This window comes from Maniola hyperantus, chromosome 7 (assembly GCF_902806685.2).
Source record: "Maniola hyperantus chromosome 7, iAphHyp1.2, whole genome shotgun sequence".
Classification (NCBI taxonomy): domain Eukaryota; kingdom Metazoa; phylum Arthropoda; class Insecta; order Lepidoptera; family Nymphalidae; genus Maniola; species Maniola hyperantus.
Window position 1 is genome coordinate 2,711,795 of NC_048542.1, and position 22,694 is coordinate 2,734,488.

Genomic DNA, 22,694 nt, shown 5'->3' on the forward strand with positions numbered 1-22,694 from the left:
GCGAAATTAGGTACAGAGCTAGCTTACATCCCAGGGAAGGACATAGGCTACTTTTTATCCCGGAAAATTAAAGATCCCATGGTAATTTTTAAAAATCCAAATCCACGCGAAGTCGCAGCCATCATCTAGTTATTCTAGTTTATTATAAGTACTTTATTACTTTACAATTTACTTAATCAAGCTTTACTACTTTGAACATTGAAAGCATGAGATGTTATTGTACAGTTTACTTAGTTATATAGGTTTTGACGATTTGAAGAAAATATAAACAAACATAATTTTTTTATTCATTTATTAATAAACTAACTTTACAAATTTAATAATAGCAGAACAATAATATTCCTTATTTCTTTTCATTCATAATAATATGATAATAATTCACCATGACTTCATCGTACTTTATGAATATAATTATATGATTTAAAAAATAATGAACGACAGGGAAAGCAACTTACAGAAAAATAATGCACATTTAAAAATATAGTTGCAACTTCATGAATCCGGCAGCAACAAAATGTACAGGCTTTATCATTGACCTAAGCGCCGCGGCGCAAGGCCGCGTGGGCCACGCAGCGCACGGCCACGTGGCCCACGCGGGCCACGCATGCGGCTTCTAACAACACGAACTAGAAAAAATATTACAATAACGTAAAGTGAAATTTTATTGTATCAATTCTTTATCTATTCACTATTTCTGCGATCTATTTACAGTTTTATTAAATGTTTACATACCAAAACTATATGCTATCTCATGTGTGGTGTGACCCCTAAACCTATATTTATAGTGTTTAAACTATTTGTATTTCTCTTTTTATAGATACATATAAATGTTTAATATAGATATTTTTATCGGCATAAATTACTATCATTAGTCGAAAATAAAACAAAAACTAAAGGATAACTATACACCCAATATACACAACTAATTTTTGAGGAGTCCATTGACTATATTATATTTATATGGTACAATAAGCTTGCGAGTCATACTTTATATTACAGTACAAGGCTTCGTATGCCTACAGGAGCTTATACACAGCAGGGCAACTCCCTATATACAACGCGACATATCCGCAACTCCAAAAAAAGATTAAAAAAAAAACAATTAGGTACTTAACATGTAACATATTATATTAATTTTCCCGCCTATACACAAAAATGTACAAGAGATTATACATCGGGATATCCCGATACTTTCAACTAATAATTTAAAAAGAAAACCTCATGATTTGCAAACATATAAAAGCATGTGTACAAGACGGCTTCGCTCGGCCCCGAAGACTCGTCGCAGGGCGCAGACCCTAAACACTAAAATACGTAGTCACACACAGCTCCATACCACGGCACACGTTTTAGGGCACAATTTATCAGGCAATGTTCTTTATATTTAATTATAAAATATTCAATATACAATAAATACTACGTACAATCTAAATATTTTGTATTGTAGCACTACCACTGTCCGACCTAATAAAGTTGAACATTGTTTAATTAGGGTCAGCACAGACGAGCGTATAAGTAGGCGAGCATGCCAGAGCGGTCGCATCGTATCACAGAAAATATTAAAGATCGTTTCTAAATAGATATAATAAGGATGTTGCCTATTTTTTTTTATTACGGTTTAATCAGTCGATTTTCTAGTTCTAATAATTGGGTATTTGACTATAACAAAAATAAATTATTTCTCAGTGATTATTAAATAGAGGGTCTTCCAAAATACGAACAACCCACGTCCTTTGTTAGTTTTAAGTGTAAACATTTTAAATTATCGATTAAACTAAAAAGTACGTCATTATGATGTGACGTCACATTCCAGTATTTCATAGAATCTCGCATACTAAGCGCGCGTTTTGACGTTTGATAAAAAGTCACTGATTTGACTAGCTGTCAAATACCGTTGGGAACAGTGTGTGGCCAGTAGGAAAACATTTTAAAGAATCCCCTACCAGGTATTGTTTTATAGATAGGACATGGAAACATCTGCAAGTCTTATTAAGAGCCGATAAGCCGCTAAGTAGATATCTGTCACAAAAGTGCTTGACCATGCTCGTGCACTTTTACGCTCTGTGCTGATAGGATAAAAAGGGAATTTTGAAAAACTATACATGTGCAAACACCGCAATTATTTGATGCAAATTCTAATATACTAATAAAAATGTTAAGGCAGTCGAGGGTATATTGATCTCTATAAAAAGATACCAGAAATGTCACATCCACAAATTATTGCTTTGAATTTTATCCTTTCAGACATAGGAACCGCAAATAAAATTAGTAGAAAACACTATGATAATGCTATAACTATACAAACTCTAATAGAATAAAATGATCATAATTTGTCAGAGAAATGTCAATGAATTCCGCAATATAATAATAATAATATGTGAAATTGAATTGCAAATGGGACATGTTACAAAGATAGAAGCAACATATTGATTACTGTACTCTATCCACCCAAAGAACTGAGTATAGCGCTCACTCTGTTACATAATGCCATACAAATGACAGAGACAAAAATCTCAGTGGGCGTTCACCACTTTGAGGCACCAAACATTCGAAATAGGATCTTTGACTATGGTAATAAAATGATGTGATATTTTTGAATTAAAAAAAATCACGATTTTTATTTATTTTAACATGAACGTCACGAGACGTTCGGAAGATGATTAGTGACGTCCAATCCATAAGACAAATATTTTTAAATTTTTAATATAATTTCTGCGGGAAAATATTTTGAATTTTAAAAACTTAAAAAATTTAAAAATATTTGTAGCTTGCTTGTGCCTTGTGTAGTCTTGTGACGTCATTAATCGCCTTCTACACAGCTTGACGTTCGTAATAATTAATTATGTTAAAAATAACGAAAAATCATTTTTTTTTAAATATTTTCTTTAAAATTATTGATATTTTCTTTTAATTATAGCCCCATAAACTAACTATACAAAACATTACATCATTTTATTACTACAGTTCAAGTCCAAGACCCTATTCATTTCGAAAACCTAAGTTTCGTTTGTGATTGGTTGGTGCCTCAAAATGGTTAACGTCCACTGAGATTTTTGGCTGTCATTTGTATGGGATTAATTGCGTGACAGAGAAAGCCGTATACTAACTTCTTTCTATGGATAGAGTATATAAAAATTGCAAAGTGAACCTTCAAGTTGAGATTAAAACTACTAACATCTACTTAGGCAACTAATTTTTTTTATTAAATCAATTCAGTATGTACAGTGCAAAGAAAAAGCTAGCCTACAAGTCTAATATAGGATCACTGGTTCGCGATAATGTACGTCTGTCACGAAGGTCGGCGAGAAACGCGCTCGAATAACTGGATAGTATAGTTCTTGCAACTCACGAGCGCGCGTGAACTTTACTTGTGGTTACGTCGTATACGTACACTTTGCCATGTGTGAGTGCCTGTCGGACCAATCAGTCGCGAGCAAGCGCTCGCAAACGCAAGTTACGCTGATATGAAGCTACAATATCAAATTACCATCGTAAAATCCATTAAAACACTTTCTGACCAACTGAGTTGTTCACATATGGAATAAATTGCCTAAGGATGTGGTTATGTCAAGTTCTGTTAACCAGTTCAAGAATAGATTAGGCAAACATTTGGAAAACTCGAAGCACTTCTGATATAGACTCATCAGCGAAAGCTGCTTAGTCTATTAAAAATAATAATAAAAAGGGCGCGAAAATATCTCGGCCAATCATAGCGCGCGTCCGTCCGCTATTGGTCGTTGCCTGTGCGCTTTGTTTCTTATGCGCGAATTATGGGCGAAGGCACGAGTCTCTGTTGTTCTTGTGTTTAAAATCTTAACATCAAGCAATGTCTGTATTTCCTTGGTGTACATTCGGTTTGAGCCGCTGTTAGATTGCACTTTTCTGCGTAAACGAATTTTGCCGCTGCGACTTATTATATAAGTGTTAGTACTGTACGTTGAGGCCGACAAAACGTCACATAGGTATGAGTGACAGAGACAACGCTCTACAAAGCCGAAATTTCTAAAGGCCGATATACATTACTTTCTGCCGCGTACTGTACTTTACTTGTACAGATAGAGCCTCAATAGCTCAACGGGTAAAGGAGTGGACTGAAAACCAAAAGGTGGACGGTTTAAACCCCGCCCGTTGCACTATTGTCGGACCTACTCCTAGCACAAGCTTGACGCTCTGTTGGAGAGGAATGGGGAATATTAGTCATTTAACATTGCTAATATTCTTTAAAAAAAAAAGATATACTACTTAAACACGAGCAAGCGCCACGCCGCTCTCGTGAAGTGCAAGAACTATAATCGAATTAATATACGGGGTGATAAAATAAAAATTAGTTTAGTATACTGGAAGCCCAAACAGACAAACTGTTGAAACACTCAGTCACGATTATTATTATTATCAGTTCACTAAGAAATTATTCAAGTATCATGTCATATTTAAATTACAATTATTGGTCGTGAATTTACTTACTTACAAAAACGCTAACGCTACATCGTTTTAGCGGCGTGCTTCGCTCGGGAAGTGGCCGTCTCGTCGAACGATTTAAGCTCCCGTCCATATCTAGGTATACTCTATCCACGGAAAGAAGTTAGTACATGGCTCTCTCTGTTACGTAATCCCATACAAATGACAGAGACAAAAGTTTCAGTGGACGTTAACTAATTTGAGCCACCACAGACATGTTTTCAAAAAACATTCGAAATTCAATTCGAAAATGTTTTTAAGAAACATTCGAACTTCAATCCGAAAACATAGTTTCGTTTGTGATTGGTTGGTATCTCAAAATGGTTAAAACCCACTAAAATTTATACGGTATTAGCGACCCGAGCCGGCTTCGCATAGGTGGAAGGTGATTATACTAGGTATACCTATAAACCTTCCTCTTGAATTCACTATCTATTGGTGAAAACCGCATTAAAATCCGTTTCGTAGCTGTAAAGATCTACGCGTGCATACACACAGACAGCGGGAAGCGACTTTATTTTATACTATGTAGAGATGGGATTACGTAACAGAGAGAGCCCTATACTAACTTACTTACCGTGGATAGAGTGTATAGACATTTTACGTAGCAGACACAGACAAAAAATATTTCGCCATACATTATTTTTTATTATTTTTATTATTTCCATTATTATCTACGAATCCATTCACATCTAGCGAACGTTAGCGTCGCTACGCTATCGCGCAAACACGGACCGGCACAGCTTGGGCGCAAGTTAAAATTATATAAATCATTTTTTTAGAACATGCTGTATAATAAAATTGCGTTTGTGTGAGTACTATGAACGTGCCAGCTTTTATTAACCGACCTGTAACGTACAATAATGATAAATTCATCGAATTAGTTCGAAATTATAAATTCATTGGTTGGTAAATCACGTTAAACGGTAAAAATGACACATGGAAAAAATACCCAAGAAAAACTCATTGTGTCTGATGGCAGCAGATAAATCAGAAGATTTGTCTGATGGCATCTGTGTGTGCCTGTCAGTCATCTGTTGGTGGATATGAATAATAGTGATTTTGCTGTGTCTGCCACGCTACACACTACATGTCTGCCACGCTACATGCTGGGTCATGTGAATGGACCTTAACACGTCCAAAGTTCGAAATGCAAGACAACAGGAGCGAACATCCGAGACGACAATACGGATTACAACTACAACCGTAGACGGAGTAAAAAATCTAGACAAAGGAACGTTTGCTTTCTCATTCACACTAAAAAGAGAGCACAAATAAAGTTACTAATGTGATAAACAGAGACGCAGCTAACCTATTTTTTGTCCCTTACTGTGTAACCGATTTTTTTTCAAGGAATAAAACTTTAGTTGCATAACAAACTTTGAGAATTCGTGGCGTCATTGTATTTCTCATTAGTTATTTACTTGTTTTCACATAAAAAACGTTTAATGCAAATATTGTTGAGCAGTTTACACAAATATTGACTACTAAACAATGGTAATTGTCGTGTTATTGATCGTTACGTCGTGCTATCGCTATCTGACACGCGGTTACACAGTACTTTAGTCTAGCTTTTTTAATCAGTCTACGACTACAGCGCAGTTCCCCGATCACGACGCTACGATTTACGTGCAAAAACGTATGAAAATATCTTTTAAAACTTTATGCATTTATTTTTTTATATCTCTCGGGTATTTATCCTATTATAACAATGTGCCTATAAGACGAGTGCTCTTTTGTACAATATTGATACACCTCTATGCTAAACTAAGGCTCCGCGCTCGGCTCGCGACTCCTATGTCGAGTCTAGCCCTATGGTAAATAAGACGCTCTTAAAAATACTCGATAGAAGAAATAAACTTACGATTAAATAAAACGTCGAGTGCTTTATATAGTGAATGGTAACATGATTTGTTCACTAAGTTTAAAAAAGTTCTAAAAAACGTCTCATGCCCGGTCGAGTTAAAGTTGGTGGTACATCAGGAACTCGTGAACACCTCGACGCGTAACATCTATCGCCTACCCCGCGCCGATCGACTATTTTAATATAAAAAAGCACACATTAAAAACTCTGTTAAAATTCCTCAAAGGATACCTTTTTCACATTATTGCACAATATTCCAAACTTTTCAATTTTATTTTACAAACTCGTGAGATTCATAAAATTTTAAAATTCCACAAAAATTTGCACACAAAAGCACTTGGTTCCTGATAACCACATCACTGTTCTCAGTCGGCGGCCGAGGGGCGAGGGACCATAGTGCGTACACTCGACTACGGAGCTGGCGACACTGCGGGAGGAGGGCGGGTCATTCGAGCGGGAGCAGCAGCGGCAGCGGCAGCGGCGAGGGCGCGGCACAGCCCGCGCGGCGCCGCCGTCACTTGCCGTCGCGCGACACGCGCCGTCGCCGCACCGCCCCCGCGCTCGGTGTGCCACCTTCACCCACTGGAAAAATGTAATTCTGCTACACCTTTCTCCAAAAAATTCTAGACAGCTCGGAGAAATTGTTCGAAATACATGAAGATGAGAACCTCCTCATTTTTGGAAGGCAGTTAAAAATACGTCCCTTGGGGCTTCTTTTAATTAGAATCTAAATCATAATCCGGATCACTTCTTTTGTTTTTTGCCATTAATCCTTTTAAATTATTTTGACGTCATAACGTCTACTGTCAGGTTTCAATTTACAAATTGGTTCAAGGTTAACCTTGAAAAAGTATTTGAATAGCCTATTATTTATCCTAAGCTAGTGACGTTAGACATGGTCGTTAACTATGGGCCCCATAAGAAAGCTCAGAGTCAATCAGAGGGCGATGGAGAGAGATATGCTTGGAGTTTCTCTACATGATCAAATCAGAAATGTGGAGATCCGTAGGAGAATTACTAGAGTAACCGACATAGCTCAACAGATTGGAAGCTGAAGTGGCAATGGGCAGGGCACATAGTTCGTAAAACCGATAGATGTTGGGGTCTCAAGATGCTGGAATGGCGACCTCGCACCGTTAGAAGTCCCCCCATTAGGTGGACGAACGACATCAGACGAGTCGCAGGGAGCCGCTGGATTCAAGCGGCGCAAGACCGTGGCGTGTGGAAGAAGTAAATAGCTAAAATATGTGGATCAACAATAAAGGGTGAACTTACCAGCACTCCTGGTTTTCCGCCTCACGGGTGTGCTGTTCGGAGGGGCGGGCGCCGCCGGCGCCGGCGTGGACCCGTGCCGCACCGATCTTCTCGTCCCCACGCCTTCCGCGCCCTTCGGCACCTTTACCCCAGGCTTTACCGCTTTCACCCCCTTCCCCCGAACCTTGCATATCAACGGCTCGTCGCTATCACTATCCGACTCCTTCTTAACCTTCCCGCCCGTAACAACAGCCGCTATCAACGTTTTCTGGTCGAGCCGTCTTGGCTTCTTCTTCAGTCTACCTGGCGATACGCCTTCCTCGCAACTGATGGTCGATGCGCATGAGCTCTCAGACTCCCGCCTCTTACGTTTACCGCCAGGCGGAGGTTTCGTCGGCGCACTGACGGCGTTAACCGTCCTAGGACTGATCTTATCCACGGACCCACTCCGAAGACAATTTCTGGGCTGTTGCAACGCCGGCGAATCCGATCGCTCGACTTTGTTTAGCCCTGGACTGAGCCGAGGCGTTTTCGGCCCGTCCGCCGGGCTGTTCATTTTGCTACTCGACCTCGTGCGGACGCTACTCCGCGCCACCCTCTCCAACGCAGAAGGGGACGGGGACTCTGGCCTCTTCCCGACGTAGTCCGGCGTGGGAATCTCTATTAGCAATTGCTCTAGTAAGCTCTTATCGGGAAAGTCCGCCTTGAGCGGTAACCTCTCGATCTTCGGCTCCTGCTTCTTCGCTTCACCGACTCCATCTTTCGATTCGCCGTTTTCCGAAACGACACACGATTTGTCCTCTTTCGCCTCCAGAGAATCGTTTGCACAAACTTTTTCCTGGTTGGAGTAGGTGAAAAGCGGCGGGGAAACTCTGCTCGGTAGATGATCAAAGTCGTCCACTCCTTTTTCCTTCTTGGGTGACATCGTCGACTCGTCCTTACGGCTGTCGTCGTTTTGAGCAATATTGGATTCTAGTTTGGTTTCGGATGACTTTGACTCAGTTTTCAGTTCATTCTTGGTGTCTCGGTCTATACACTGTGTGGATTTGTTCTCATCCCTGAGGATGGGCGTGGGCTCCCTCTTGACTTCTTTGGTTAGTGAGCTGGCTGCGGGCGGGCGGCGCGGCGCGTCGTCGCCGTTGACATGGTCGGCGTGCATCTTGGCCAGCTCGGCCTCGATGTCGCCCATGTCGTCAAGGTCGGGCGGCACCGGCTCGTAGTGCGGCTGGGTAGCAGCTAAGGATAATCTCTCTAAAAGTTCGTCGGAGGGGGGCGGTTGGTCTATTACGCCTATTATCCTCTGCACTGAGGTTGGGCTGGTCGACCGTGGCATGTCGAGGCGTTCTTTTCTCTGCGGGCCGGGCGGGGACTGGCTCGCCTGGTTGGGCGACTTCTCCGACAACGCGTCCATGGACTCGATCCCCGAGTCCTCGCCCTGGGCTTGCGAGTTGGGCGACCGGTTGCCGAACTTGTCGGGCTCGGGCCTGGCGGTCCGCTCGGCCACCAGTTTGCAGTAGGTCTTGTCCTTGGGCCGGTCTTTGCGACGCGGCGATATGGCGCCGACACGTTGGGCGGCGGCGGGCGGCGGGGAGTCGACGCGAGAGCCGCCTATCGTGCCTACGTTTGTCGAACCAGGGGGATCTGGAACGCAAACAAACGTACTCATGAAAAGTTGACTCATTTGCTTCTACGTCATATCGATCTGGCATCGATTCAAGCCGTGACCTTGGATTAGCGAGACCGACACCGAAAATCAAAATTATTTAGCCTCAGCCTTCCACATATTTTACGATCAATCTGGTCAAGGTTACAGTTCAATTGGATGCCAGATTATTTTCTTGATTGGCTTTTAAATTTAAAGGATTTTTTCGTAAAATTATATATGCTAAAAATGTGATTTCTAAACTTACATCAAAGTATGAAATATATGAGTTTGATAAAAGACTTAAAACATCTAAAAATGCTGATTTTGGAGATAAACTGATAAATCTAAGTTAATTTACTGTATTTGAAGCCTAATATAATAGTCAAAATAAAATAATGATTAGTGTAAAATCAAATAAATTTATTTTGTGTTATGAATATACAGTATCTACATAATTTCTAAATATTTCTACATGCAATCTGTTCTATACATGATAAAAATAACTATTCATTTATTTAACTTTTTAAATAACAAGTATAAAAAATATAAAATTATTATGTCCAATATTATTATGTAAAATAAAAATAAAATTACAATTTCATTTTGTACTTTTTAACATACTTTCCTATTATTTCCTATATTTTAACCACATTTACTTCCAATAAAAATATTTATATTGTCTTATAAACAAAATTAATAGAATGATGCATATAACTTATATTCTATGGAGCTGTACATAAAATATCTCTTACATCTTCACATTAATATCATTCGGTATGTTAAAATTTTGAGACAAAATGCTGCTCTTGTGATTAGTCTGTGAACTTACAATATGTGTGACCTAAGTAGTTCATTGTGATTAGTCTGTGAACTTATAATATGTGTGACCTAAGTAGTTCATTGTGATTAGTCTGTGAACTTATAATATGTGTGACCTAAGTAGTTCATTGTGTTTAGTCTGTGAACTTATATGTGTGACCTAAGTAGTTCATTGTGTTTAGTCTGTGAACTTATAATATGTGTGACCTAAGTAGTTCATTGTGGACGGCGCTAAACGCTGTTCATTAGACTTTCTCAAGTCACAATATTATTCTATAGCTTATGGGACCTAGACCCATTTATCTGTTAATTATGTAGTTTTATTTTTACATTATCCAATTTTGAAATAATAATATTTATTATTACAGTATATACTTGTATTTTTTTGTATTATTTATTGCACATAAATACATAAATTTTTAGATTGCATATTTTTGCAGATTTAAGTCATGATAAATGTTACTAAAGTCTGGTTTAGGTCACGCAGCGCTATAAAGATATCTTATGTACAGCCACAGTGTAAATAAATAAATATAATATTTATTTATTTATGTACAACTTATGTCTATAATTTTAAGCCTTTTTCATGGTTTTACGACATATTGTAATGTAGAAAACAGGTACATACCACGATTAATTTGGTGACTTTTATATGTTGATATATCGACTCAGTTGCACGAGTTGTGGCCAAGATGGGAGTCAGTCCAAAAACTCACCAAATGAATCATCACATGTCCCCATTTTCTACAATACAATATGTTATTATCTATGCCTGCAAGTCGACATACGTACCTGGACAGGAACTATGGCTCGTTTTTCTCTTCTTCTCTGAAGCGATCAGTCCGTTAGGAGATACTATTGCACTATCCGCAAGTGTCCGTTTGAGTTTACTCTCGTCGCGATCGAACTTGTCATCGTCGACACTGAGCGTCCGTTCCAGACCCTTGTGACACTTCAACAACCGACTGTCCAATTCACTAGCACCAGATTTCACTTCACCATAGTCCGTGTCCAACACTGTCTTTACCTCACTGGACTTCAAGCTATCACATTTAACACCCTCCTTGTCCGCTTTGGGCATAGGTAACTTTTTCTTAGCTTCATGGTTATTGATCATCTCTCTGTAGCCTTCATTCTGGGCATATTTGCCCTCCTTTTCTAGCAAGTCATTTCTCCATTCCTTGTCCCTTTCCTTCTCCATGGATTTCCCACTCTCGCTCAGGAGCTTGGACTTCTTCTTCATAACACCCTGCACCTTGTTGTTGAGTAACTTGTAGTCCTGCGACTTGGTTACTATGTGAGCATTCTTTGACAATGTCTTCATCCTGTACACAACGTTGTTATCCCCCGCCACCTCTGCCTTCATCTCCCCCTCACCATAATGGTTGTTTAGCTTCATGTTCTTAATGTGTAAATACTCATCAGTCTTTGAGTTTTCAGTGCTATCTCCCGACTTCGACGCGAGACTCTCCTCCGAGTCTCGCCTGTGGACCTTTTCGTCCGACTCCAGAGATTTCCTGATTTTAATCTTCTTCAAATTGAGCTCGCCCGGGCCGAACTTTTTCTTTTCCTTCTTGGAGTTTTTGATCACCGCCGAATTCCGCCCTCGAAGGCTGATATGTAAAGGGGGTACCCTGAGCTCTCCTTCTATAGGTTTCTCGCCCTTTGCCGGCTGGTTGATGAAGCTCACGTCAGCCTTGTATACAGGCTGCACGATGGGCTCGTTTTTGTCCAGCTTCAGCCTCAATTTGATTGACTCCTTCTCTCCAGAAGGCGACTGAGGCGCTTCAGGCGCGGGAGTGGCAGGTTTCGCGACGTGTGGTCGCGGTAAGGCAACTTTGGTAGACTTTCCGTCCCTCACTATCTTTTCTTTCAAAATAGCGGGCTTTTCTTTCGCCCCACTCGTTCTCGGCTTGCCGCCCTTCTGCGCCAGCAGTTTATCATCCTTCTCTTTTTTGATAACTTTGTTTTTCGCCTTTAAGTCCTCCTCTTTTTTGCTGTCGTCCTCGACTACTTTCGCGATCCCGAATATCTCTGGTGTCGTTTCGGTGCCCGTTTCCTTGACTTTGCACTGGGCGACAGTGACCTCCTCGACTTTCTTTTCTTGCTCTTTGGGAGGCGGCGGCGGGTCATCGTCCCGCATTAAGGTTTTGATCAGGTACTGCTTGCTTTGCTCCTCGATTTCCTGCGCCGAGGCTTGAGAGCCCACTGTGTTCGTAGCCACGGAGGCGGCGCGCACCGGCAGCCTCAACGGTGGCGGCATGCTCGAAGACAGGCTCGGGCTCCGATCCGTCATTCGGTCGGAAGTCGAAGTAGTCGAAGAAGAATATGTTGCATTGGGAGGAGATTTAAACGGCGGATGCTGCGTGTTAGCTGTCGTGTGGTTTGGGGAGTTGACGTGGAATTTCGGGGTCTGCGGCGGCACGGGGGGCGGTGGCATGAACGCGGTCTCTGAATTCGCTTCGAAGGGCTCCGCGGGTTTTGAAGGCACATCACTATTCACGTTCACGTTGGTCTGACTCGTAGAGGAAGTCCCCTGACTGGTAGAGGGACTAGCCTCCGGGTTGTAGGGGCCATTGAGGGTTGGCGGGTACTGGACGCCGGTGATTTCCTGGAGGAGGGAGTCAGGGGTGGACTCGTTCTGGTTGTGCAGGGAGTCTTGGCCTGTGTCGTAGAGGAGGTCTAGCTTGGAGTTGGCATCGAGGTCGGATATGGCGGAGAGGGCGGTGTCGTCCAGATGCAGGTCGCCGCCCAGGGTCGGCAGCAGCTGGTCGAGGTCACAGTTATCAGGCAGGTCAGGGATGGAGAGACCCAACGTGTCCCGGTAGGGCTCGTTCCAATCAGGCTGCGACGCCGCTCGGGAAGCTGCTCGCTGCCGCGCATTATACTGCTGTTGATACCTCTGAAATTCCTGGAAAGTAATAAAAACCAAAATGAAACCTAATCTGAAAGACAATCTTAACTCCTGCACACCTCTCTTTTAGTCCATGGGCCTTGAATTAACATTGCTAAGAATCGTGTCCTGAGCGCAAATAAATAATTTGGGGTGTAGTAGTGTGTTATGTTTGCTTCTACCGATTCAACATAACCCCTTGAATCAACATTGCACAGGATCATGTACTAAGCACAAACAATTCAAGCAGAGTTAAGTTGTTTCTCAATCTATTAATTTTATACCTGAAAACTAGACTGCGTTTTCTGGTCCATCGACGTGGGCGGGGGCGGCAGCAGAGCCTGCAGGTCCTCAGGGGTGACCCTCGTTGGGGGTGGGCGGGGTCTAGGCAGCACCTGGCGGTACGGAGGTGGCGGAGGCGCGGAGAACGTCTCCGTCGCGTATGAGGAGGAGGGAAACCTTAAAGAAAGAGACAAATATAATTTAGTTCTTCCATACTAAATACAACTGTGCAGCCATAAATGCCTTTATGAGATTAGCCTGTGTCCATCTTCACTTAACATCTGATATTATCAGCCAACATACATCCACTCTTGGATATAAGCTTCTTTCTGCTTTTTAAACTTAATAAATTTATGATTGTTTATGAAAAGGAATGGAAAAAGAAAGATGATAAAAGATGAAAATAAATAAATGAATACAGTTATAAAGTTGTTGTAAACTATGAGTGTGAATACACACAAATTAATTCTGAATCGACGTTCTTATTTAGACCAGAGATAGTAGTGGATAAGATAGGCATTCACAGTGAGAGATGGCTGAGATAAACGGCTGCTTCTGACATACTCATGATAGCCTTGAAGAGTTCAGAGTTCAGGTATTCCGATATTGGGGACGAAAAGAAAACCCGGAAACTGGCTGAATACTAACCTGGCTCGACCCACGACTGTGGCATTGGGCGCTGGAGTCCGGTACTGCACTGGTTGCGTGGGCCTCGGGGGGAACGCTCGGCGTATGAAGGGCGCGGGGCGGGGCGGCGGCCGGGGCGAGGGGGGCGCGGAGGGCACGCTAGGGCGAGGGGTCGTGGCCCGACCGCCACGGTACTCGAACGGCGCTCGTCCCACTGCAAGCTCCACCTTGTAAACAAAGGTTACATTAATTAAGATTTTACCTAAATTTTGTTCTTCAATGTGGCGCATATATTATTGATGCGAAACATTAATATGTTTCGCATGAATGATATAAGATATACATATATGCAATTTGCGTGTGTTCTTTGAGCGAAAAAAATAATTTCTACCCTTTTCTAACTTCAAATTAAACAAAGAAGGCTGCCAAACGCGAACACATTTCGCGTAACCATCTACACTATTGTTTCACCGCGTTCGCTGGGTTTTATAGCGCGAGTGCAGGGCGAACAGACGGTGAACACTCACCTGTGAGTCTTCAAGGCGGTCCAGTTTCGCAGGATGCGGCGCCGGCTTCGGCCTTGGTTGCGGCGCGGGGGCGTCATTCTGCAGCAGATTCACCAGCAGGGGAGATGACATGGCGACCGTGGGGGCCGCTGAGGGCGTCGGCGTCGTGGGGGCTGGGGACGCTGCTGGGGACGGCGGGGGCGCGGGGTACGGCGGCGGGGGGCCCGTGTATGCGGACGTGGAGGGCCGCACGAACTGCGAGTCCGACGTTCCGGGTCGGAGCGTACTGGCGCAAGCGCTTATTCCTGTAAGTAAGAATTTCGCATACAATAAATACTGGTTTCAAAAACTTCGAATAAACAATATCTTGTGATGACATGTGGAGTTGAAATGTGGATACTAACAATTTGTTAAAAGTTAAAACTCGCTCAGCATGCTATGATGTGGGCTATGTTGGGCGTATCACTGAGGGACAAGATCTGTGTGTGAATACCCGTGGGTCATGCTGACAAGCGGAACTCGCAGCAGTCGCTGGTGGGAGTGGAAATGTTCTGCGGGATCTCGAGATGTGCGTCAGACGATCATGTCAGCAACGTACCTAGCGTGTTCTCCTTGCGATGTATGACCCGCGCCTGGGTCATGCTGCCGAAGGGGAACTCGCAGCGGTCGCTGGTGGGCGTGGGAATGTTCTGCGGGATCTTGCCGTCCATGGGGCACACTGTGTTGGGCGACTTGAAGCTGTTCTGCGGCGGCGGCTCGGGCGCGGCGCTGGTGGACGCACCGTCATCGGCCAGCAGGCGCCCGATGCCGCCCAAGCCGGCCAGCAGCTCGCTCGACTGGCTTCGTGATGGTCCCGCATCTGGAGTGTCACCCGACCCATTTATGTATAGTGCGTAAATGTTGAGGAAGGACTCCCCATAAAAAAATATGGCCAGTCCTTTCTAAAAATTCGCATTATAAGTGCCTTAACCAAGGCCCCACACCTATAAGATGTCAAAAATCATCACAAATAAAATCTTACATTTTTCCTTAAAATAAAATTCATTATGACCTATTAATTGTCTAGTTTTTGTAGCTATTGAGTTTTCACAATATAATTAAATACAAACAAAAAACCATTGTGAGGAAACCTGCATGCCTGAGAGTTCTCCATAATATTTTCAAAAACATGTGAAGTCTGACAATCTACTCTGGGCCAGCATGCACTCTATGGCCCAAAGTATAAAAACCCTTCTCATTCTGAGGAGACCCGTGGTTAGTAGTGGGGCGGCGACGGGTCGATCATGATGATGGATAGGAATCGCTTATACGACCACAATTTCAATAGCACCGTACTCACCATCAGGCGCGGTGTTGATGCGCAGCTCGGTGCCGTGCTGCAGGCGCAGCGATACGGCCGCGTCGCCATCCAACTGCACGGACAAGATGCCGAGCGCGCGCAGCTGCGGCGCGCCCGCCGCCGCCAGCTGCCGCAGCCGAGCCGCCGCCGCGCGCGGCACCGACAGCGTCACGCGCACCGAGTTCCACGGCTCCACCTGCACCATCACAAACACTGTTTAGATGATAACTTAGATGACAAACAACACCAGGTATCTAGTCAACGTCAAAGTCAAGTTATTTTATTCAGAATAGGTAACATTTTACTCTTACTGATAGTCAAAATTGTCAATTTGTAAGATGGTGACAGTTAATTACGTACTTAAAACTAAAGCTACGAGGGTTCCAATAGGGTCAAAGGGTCGAGATGTCAATCGGGGTGGGGACGCCCCGCACACCCGCATAGCCCCCGTGCTTTCCCAGTGTGGAATAGCGCGAGTTACGTGCGGGTGTGCGGGGCGTCTGCGTCCCCCCGCCTCATACCCCAATTGCCATCTCGACCTGCCGCGTACTATACTTATGAGTACCAACTAAAAGAAGTTTTGGTTTTCTACAATTGTTGTGTCTGTAAGTTTGTAATTTACAGACTAAGCCATCGTCAGCAACTTGTAGGCACTTCCACGCACTACGCTCTGGCGCCGCTTGAATCCTTGCATCTCGTTTGATGTTGTCTGTCCACTGATGTGTCATCAATCACCATGTTCATTTTGAGATTGTGCGAGTGAGACGAAGAAGGCACGCAAGTCGCGCAGCAGGCAGCGGTGTGCGGGAAGGGCGGCGCGCCCGCGCATGTCACTGATACGGGTCTCGTACGAATCGTGACTCGTGTCGTCATTCACCCTGTTCACTTTGAACGTATACGAGTCAGGCTTGGGACTCGAGGAAGTGTGATTCGCGCAGATGGCCCTCGCATGTCACACATGACCACTAAGGGTCACGGGTCAGGTCGCTGTGTCACTCACCTTGTTCACTTTGAGCGTATGCGGGTGCGGCTCGGCAAGGAGGGCGCGCAGCTCGCGTAGCAGGCCACGGAGACGCGCAGGGAAACGCGGGTCGCGCAGGTCGCCCTCACACGTCACCACCACGCCGCACGTGCCGCCGCCCGCCGAGCCTAGCCCGTCGCTATCCGCTGCCATACTGGAAAACATCCAACATTAGGCGTGCTAAAAATTGACGACTTTTGTATAGTGCGCGACAGGTTGAAATGGTAGTCGTGGTATGAGGCGGGAGGATGCCCCGCACACCCGCACGTCACCCGCGCTCGCCCACACCGGGTTAGCGCGGGAGCTGTTTGGGTGTGCGGGTCTTCCCTCCCGGATTGCCATTTCAACCTGTCGCATACTATAATCTCTATATATAAAAATGAATCGGTAAATGTGTTGCTGATCGCAAATCTCGAGAACAGCTGAACCGATTTCGCTAGTTCTTTTTTATAATATTCTTTGAAGTACGAGGATGGTTCTTACGGAGAGATAAATTTAAAAAATTGCCTGAAAAAGAAATCGAAGTTCGCCGGGCCAGCTAGTTTATTATACAGAAACTCTAAGCTAAATTTATGACTGTCTAATATCTACCCAAAGCTGTCAGTTTGGCTGAACATCCCTATGGGTTGGTAACAATGAGTTATCCAGGGAACTTCGGCGGAGGCTCAAAAGCTGTAGTATAATATGTGAAAGTGCTATTTACAGTAGCGTAGTTAGTAGTTTGTGTAGTTCCACACGGACGAAGTCGAGAGCAGAAGCTAGTTACTTATTATTTATTAATTTTTTATTTGCATAATGTGTGTAGGTACATAAGATGTTAAATCTAAGAAACAGTCCAGCACATTAGCCATGTTGGCATACAAATATAGTTGACAGTTGAGATTATTGAGTGTAAGAGACTAAATATTACATTATTACATGCAATAAAAGCAGTGTAATTACTAATTTGAAGTTTCTCGGACCTCCTGATCTTGGATTTGAACTAAGCTATGAACATAAATCATTTGTTTGATCATTTATTTTTATCAAACAATCCCCTGTGGAAGCCTAGATAGGTACTGCCTAGAAAAAACCGGCCAAGTGCGAGTCAGACTCGCGCACCGAGGGTTCCGTACTACAGTAGTATATTTTCGACATTTTACATGAAAAATCAAAAATATTCTTTAAAAAACATTGCATAAAATTATGTTTTAGAATGTATAGGGAAAGCCCTTTTATATGTTACCCCACTTAGTATATTTAGCTCACTTTGAAAATTGAAAATCAGTACCCTTATCCCAGTATTATTGGTTTGTTGGTTTGTCCTTCAATCACGTCTCAACGGTGCAACGGATTGACGTAATATTTTGCATGGGTATAGATAAAGACCTGGAGAGTGACATAGGCTACTTTTTATCCTGGAAAATCAAAGAGTTCCCATGGGATTTCTAAAAACCTAATTCCACGTGGACAAAGTCGCGGGCATCAGCTAGTACTAATTACAATTAGTATTTTCAATTTTTAAAATTAAAATCTGTACATGAACAAATAATTATTTCTTCATGTGCAGTATTTTTTTATTTTGTACTATTATAGAACTGACCAAAGGAGATATTAATACAGGGGAGATATTAATGTTGGTTTTTGAATTTTATTTTTTTTCTAGCTCATGCTCGCGACTTCGTCCACGTGGACTACACAAATTTCAAACCCCTGTTTCACCCTTTAAGGGTTGAATTTTTAAAAATCCTCTCTTAGCGGATTCCTACATCATAATAGCTATCTGCATGCCAAATTTCAGCCCGATTCGTCCACTAGTTTGAGCTGTGCGTTGATAGATCAGTCAGTCACCTTTTCTTTTATATATTTACACTAGCTTCTGCCCGCGCGTGGCCTACAGGAAACAAATGGCATTTTTTTATTCAGAAATAAACATTATAACATCATGACGCTACACATATTTTTATCTACACTGGACAGTAAGTTCTGTACGAGACAGAGGAGAGAAGGCCAGGGGAGATGATTTTCTGTCAAAAATCTGGTACAAATGTCTAAGTATTTGTATTTGTATTTCGCGGGTTTAAAAAATTAAACTTAAGGGTTTAATTTTTTAAGTTGCTCATATTATAACTTATAGCTGTTGAAAACTGAAAAGTGTAATTATTACTAATTAAAAATAAAGTTGATCTTTACACTACCACTGTGATTTGTTTCAAAAAACAACATTAATGTCTCTCCCCTGTATTAATATTTGCCCTGGTACAGTTGTATAATAGTAAAGGAGAAACAAGGAAAAAACAAAACTCGATTTAACCCGAGTTAAAATTCACGTAACTCGGTTTGAACTCGAGTTACGTAACTCGAGTTAATTAGATGGAAGAGTTAATGTTTTTTTTTTTAATTTTTACCAATTTATTCCCTCACCGAAGTCGGACTTATGTTTCTATCTTCGACGGTAACACTTGGATGCTTATTTTTAATGTGGTTTAATAATGTGGTAGTATTTCCATTATATTTGAAAGAATCTGAGCACTGTTTACACGTAACACGTCCACTCACTGGCGATTCAAATACATCCCAAACCAAGGATTTTGTTTTAGAACGGATTGACGTGATTTTTTGCATGGGTATAGATAAAGACCTGGAGAGTGACATAGGCTACTTTTTATACCGGAAAATCAAAGAGTTCCCACCGAATTTTTAAAAACCTAATTCCACGCGGACAAAGTCGCGGGCATCAGCTAGTGATAAATAATTATTATAATAATTATAATCAATTGGGTGAAGTTCAAGCTTTGTGTGTCAAGTTTAATGGTAGTGTCAATCAAATTTATTTGCTAGGTACTTAACCAAAACAAAACATAATTTTAATTATTTATAGCAACAAATAAATCAAACAGAACAAACAATATTCATATTTCTGATTGTTTATGTTTTTAGCACTTTTCGTTAAGCAAAATTGCTCAGCATGGCAGGACTCAAAATTAAATCTCCTTTTTTTACAAACAATATGGCTAATTCTATTGCACACAATCTCTTAACTTAATAGACAGTTCTAAATGTAGTGTTATATCTATGTCCAATAAGAGCATTTATAGGCAAATTTTTAATTACACAACACATTTTGTAAAATAATGATACCATATTTAAGATGACAGTGATGCATGTAGTTCAGTTGTGTCATGTGAATGAGTCAATGAACAAGTTCCTGCTTCTCTATTTTACATTGAGCTCACACAAGCAGAGTAAAAAGGAAGCATTATAAAACTAGTAAATAATTACCAAAATAATTACCTAGAGGTAAGTAAGATTAGTATAATAGTGCTTTAAAAAAGGGTTTTAGGATAATATGATTTACGTACATATATATTTTATTGAGTAATTAGGTTGTCTAAGATGTTATTAAACAATTTACAGCAGGTGATTGAGTTATTTCCATGATTTTGTACCATTGAACCATCGACTCTCAATGTTAGACACCTTTCTAAAGTTACCTACTGTACCAACTCAGTTGGTGATTTTTTGGCCACCCGCACTATTTAATTTTCATAAAATCTGGTAGCATTGGAAACGTTAAAAAATGTTGATTAATTAAAAATTCGACTATGGGATAGGGATTAAACAATACATTTTAGTTGTACACAAAATTCTAAGCTACAATGATAGAGTGAAAAGTATTACAGAGCTCAATGTTCTCAGCAGGAAAAGATTGCATTTTGGAACTTATCAATTTAATTAAGAGATTTATATAGTCTGTAACACCAAAAACATAATGCCATAAGGCATTTTGTAAATAAGCAGTGTTATTGAAGGACTTTTACCATTTACATAGTGAATGTGTCATCAACATGTACCTAAATACTCAAGAATTTTTTGATAATATTAAAACTGAGTAATTATATTTTTCTCTATATATAAAAATGAATCGCTGAATGTGTTGCTGATGGCAAATCTCGAGAACAGCTGAACCGATTTCACTAATTCTTTTTTTATAATATTCCTTGAAGTACGAGGATGGTTCTCAAGGAGAGAAAAATTTAAAAAATGGCAAGTATTAAAAAAAAAAAGAATCGACCGTTAGACGGTACGAAGTTCGCCGGGTCAGCTAGTTTAAAATAAATATCATTATCATTATGTTTTAAGTGGCAATATTTATAAAAAGTAACCAATTTAAGATTAATTTGACTAATATTATTCTGATATGTACACAATCTCAAAATTGAAGTAAAATCTGATGCTAGGTATCCTTTTCCACAGGGAGCATCATAAAAGGGATAAATATGTATAAATGTATTATTATCTATAAATTAGTTCAGTTTAGAGATTGTGTACAACAGAACTATCCATAATGTCAAGGAATGTTGTTGAACTCAATAAAGAAATTATGATGGTAATTATCTTATTCTCATTTTTTAAGGAAATAATTTATAGTTAATGTGTAGTGAAGATGACAGCTTGCCTTTATCAGTATATAAATAATGATGATATTAACTAAAAAATCATAAGTTTAAACCATCCCTGCATACACTTGAGTTTTAAAATAATGTTTATGCAAATCTGATCTCACAGTAACTAATTGAGCCCAATATAAGACTAATAGCATTTAATGACTAATTGTTCTAATAGTTATAGATACATTTGGCTGAATATATGATCAATTGAAAGAGTGTCAGAGTGTTTTTGAGGGCCATAATAATCCTGTCAAATGTTTCGAGTACAGAATATTTCCTATTAAACTGCAAGGTCGAAAAAACAGCGTCGCATGTTACACAACTTTTTATTACGTATTTCAGTGTTTTGATCGCGAGTGCACGATTTAGCAAATGTGTACGGTCGGGCGCCGCACGGGGCACGTCCGCCGCCGCCGGTCGACCAAATGTCATCGGCCACTATGTCCATTTTGTTCACAACATAGGTACCACCACACTCGACTGAATGTAAATAAACGAAATAAATAAAGACTCACCTATCATACAATGTCACATTACGCTCAATAACACACAATTTCTAGTCTCTCGTGTTCCAAATCATCCTGGAAAATCAAGCGCAACATTACAATCCGGCTACGCAAGGCAATATCAGTCCTATGGTCACCGACTGTCCACTACTGCCAAAACATATGATATGCCACTAATGCTTCGCCCCAGGTTCGCCTGGGGCACTGTCCAAAGTTTTCTTTCGAATTTTCACATGGGATCACCCAACTACGAACACGCGAGTTTCTTTACGATTCAAAACCACAGATTTATATTTCAGTGACGCAAAGCTCATATATCAAGAGCAGCAGCCATTTTGAAATGTACGGGGAGTGCAGTCACGGCATGGAACATTAGTAAATTCCGCCCGTTCCCGTGTCTTGCGTCGTTTTAAACTCAACTCGTTGTGAAATAAACTTTATGCAGGTTCCATTTTCACACTTTAGGTCACAGAACTTCACTTCATTTTCTTATTGAAACTATCCAAAACAACCTATGCGACATCCGACAATTCCAGCTTACCCCATTTGCATGACACACATAGAATTCGAAATAAACACTCGTAACACATTAAAACGTACATAAAACGTGTCACGCCGAATCATAAGAAGTTAAAGCATCGCATTAGTATAACAGTCCATTAGAAAAATCGCTAAAAAGATTAGTATATATTTTACAAATAGTTATTCGGTACGAACAATAACAACGGACGCCATTTGCAATTTTCAACTTGACATGCGCATTGACTCGCAGTAGACAAACATACGTGACATAGCTTTAGCAAGACGTACATTAAAAAAAAAATTAACTAAAAGAATGGAAGAAAATAATTTCATTTCTTCAGATTTATTACCCTATTCATGGCTTTTTTAGAAAATAGAAATTATAAATTATTTTTCTATGACAAAAAAATTAAGCAATAAAGTTTTTGGACTATCTTACAAAGTCACCCATTTAAACTTTCATGCTCTACTGCAACCTTTACGTGATTGGTGCAAAAAGTAATCTCCATGTTTTTATAATAATTTAGA

At 41.1% G+C, this 22,694-nt stretch overlaps 2 protein-coding genes across 2 annotated transcripts in view; both read right to left on the minus strand.

Annotated features, from left to right (window-relative positions):
• The window catches only part of LOC138402586 (uncharacterized), a 217,198-nt gene that overhangs the window by 100,280 nt on the left and 94,224 nt on the right, over positions 1–22,694 (minus strand). The gene's annotated exons all lie outside the window — the stretch shown is intronic.
• Positions 645–22,405, minus strand: LOC117984067 (uncharacterized). The gene is made up of 11 exons (XM_034970717.2): positions 22,186–22,405; positions 21,654–21,719; positions 16,688–16,862; positions 15,688–15,883; positions 14,947–15,207; positions 14,370–14,653; positions 13,864–14,069; positions 13,218–13,392; positions 10,833–12,951; positions 7,598–9,217; positions 645–6,904 (listed from the first exon to the last, which is right to left on the minus strand). Exons 3-11 carry the CDS (start codon positions 16,859–16,861, stop codon positions 6,837–6,839), a joined length of 5,103 nt encoding a protein of 1,700 aa, XP_034826608.1. The 5' UTR covers position 16,862; positions 21,654–21,719; positions 22,186–22,405; the 3' UTR covers positions 645–6,836.

What these genes read in the sequence shown, in the direction of transcription:
- LOC117984067 (XM_034970717.2), bottom strand. Translation starts at nt 16,861, where the DNA reads ATGGCAGCGGATAGCGACGGGCTAGGCTCGGCGGGCGGCGGCACGTGC. An exon ending in CATCAACACCGCGCCTGATG is followed by an intron (nt 15,208 to 15,687) that starts GTGAGTACGGTG and finishes GTGACACTCCAG; the next exon opens with ATGCGGGACCATCACGAAGC. An exon ending in GAGCCATAGTTCCTGTCCAG is followed by an intron (nt 9,218 to 10,832) that starts GTACGTATGTCG and finishes TTTGCGTTCCAG; the next exon opens with ATCCCCCTGGTTCGACAAAC.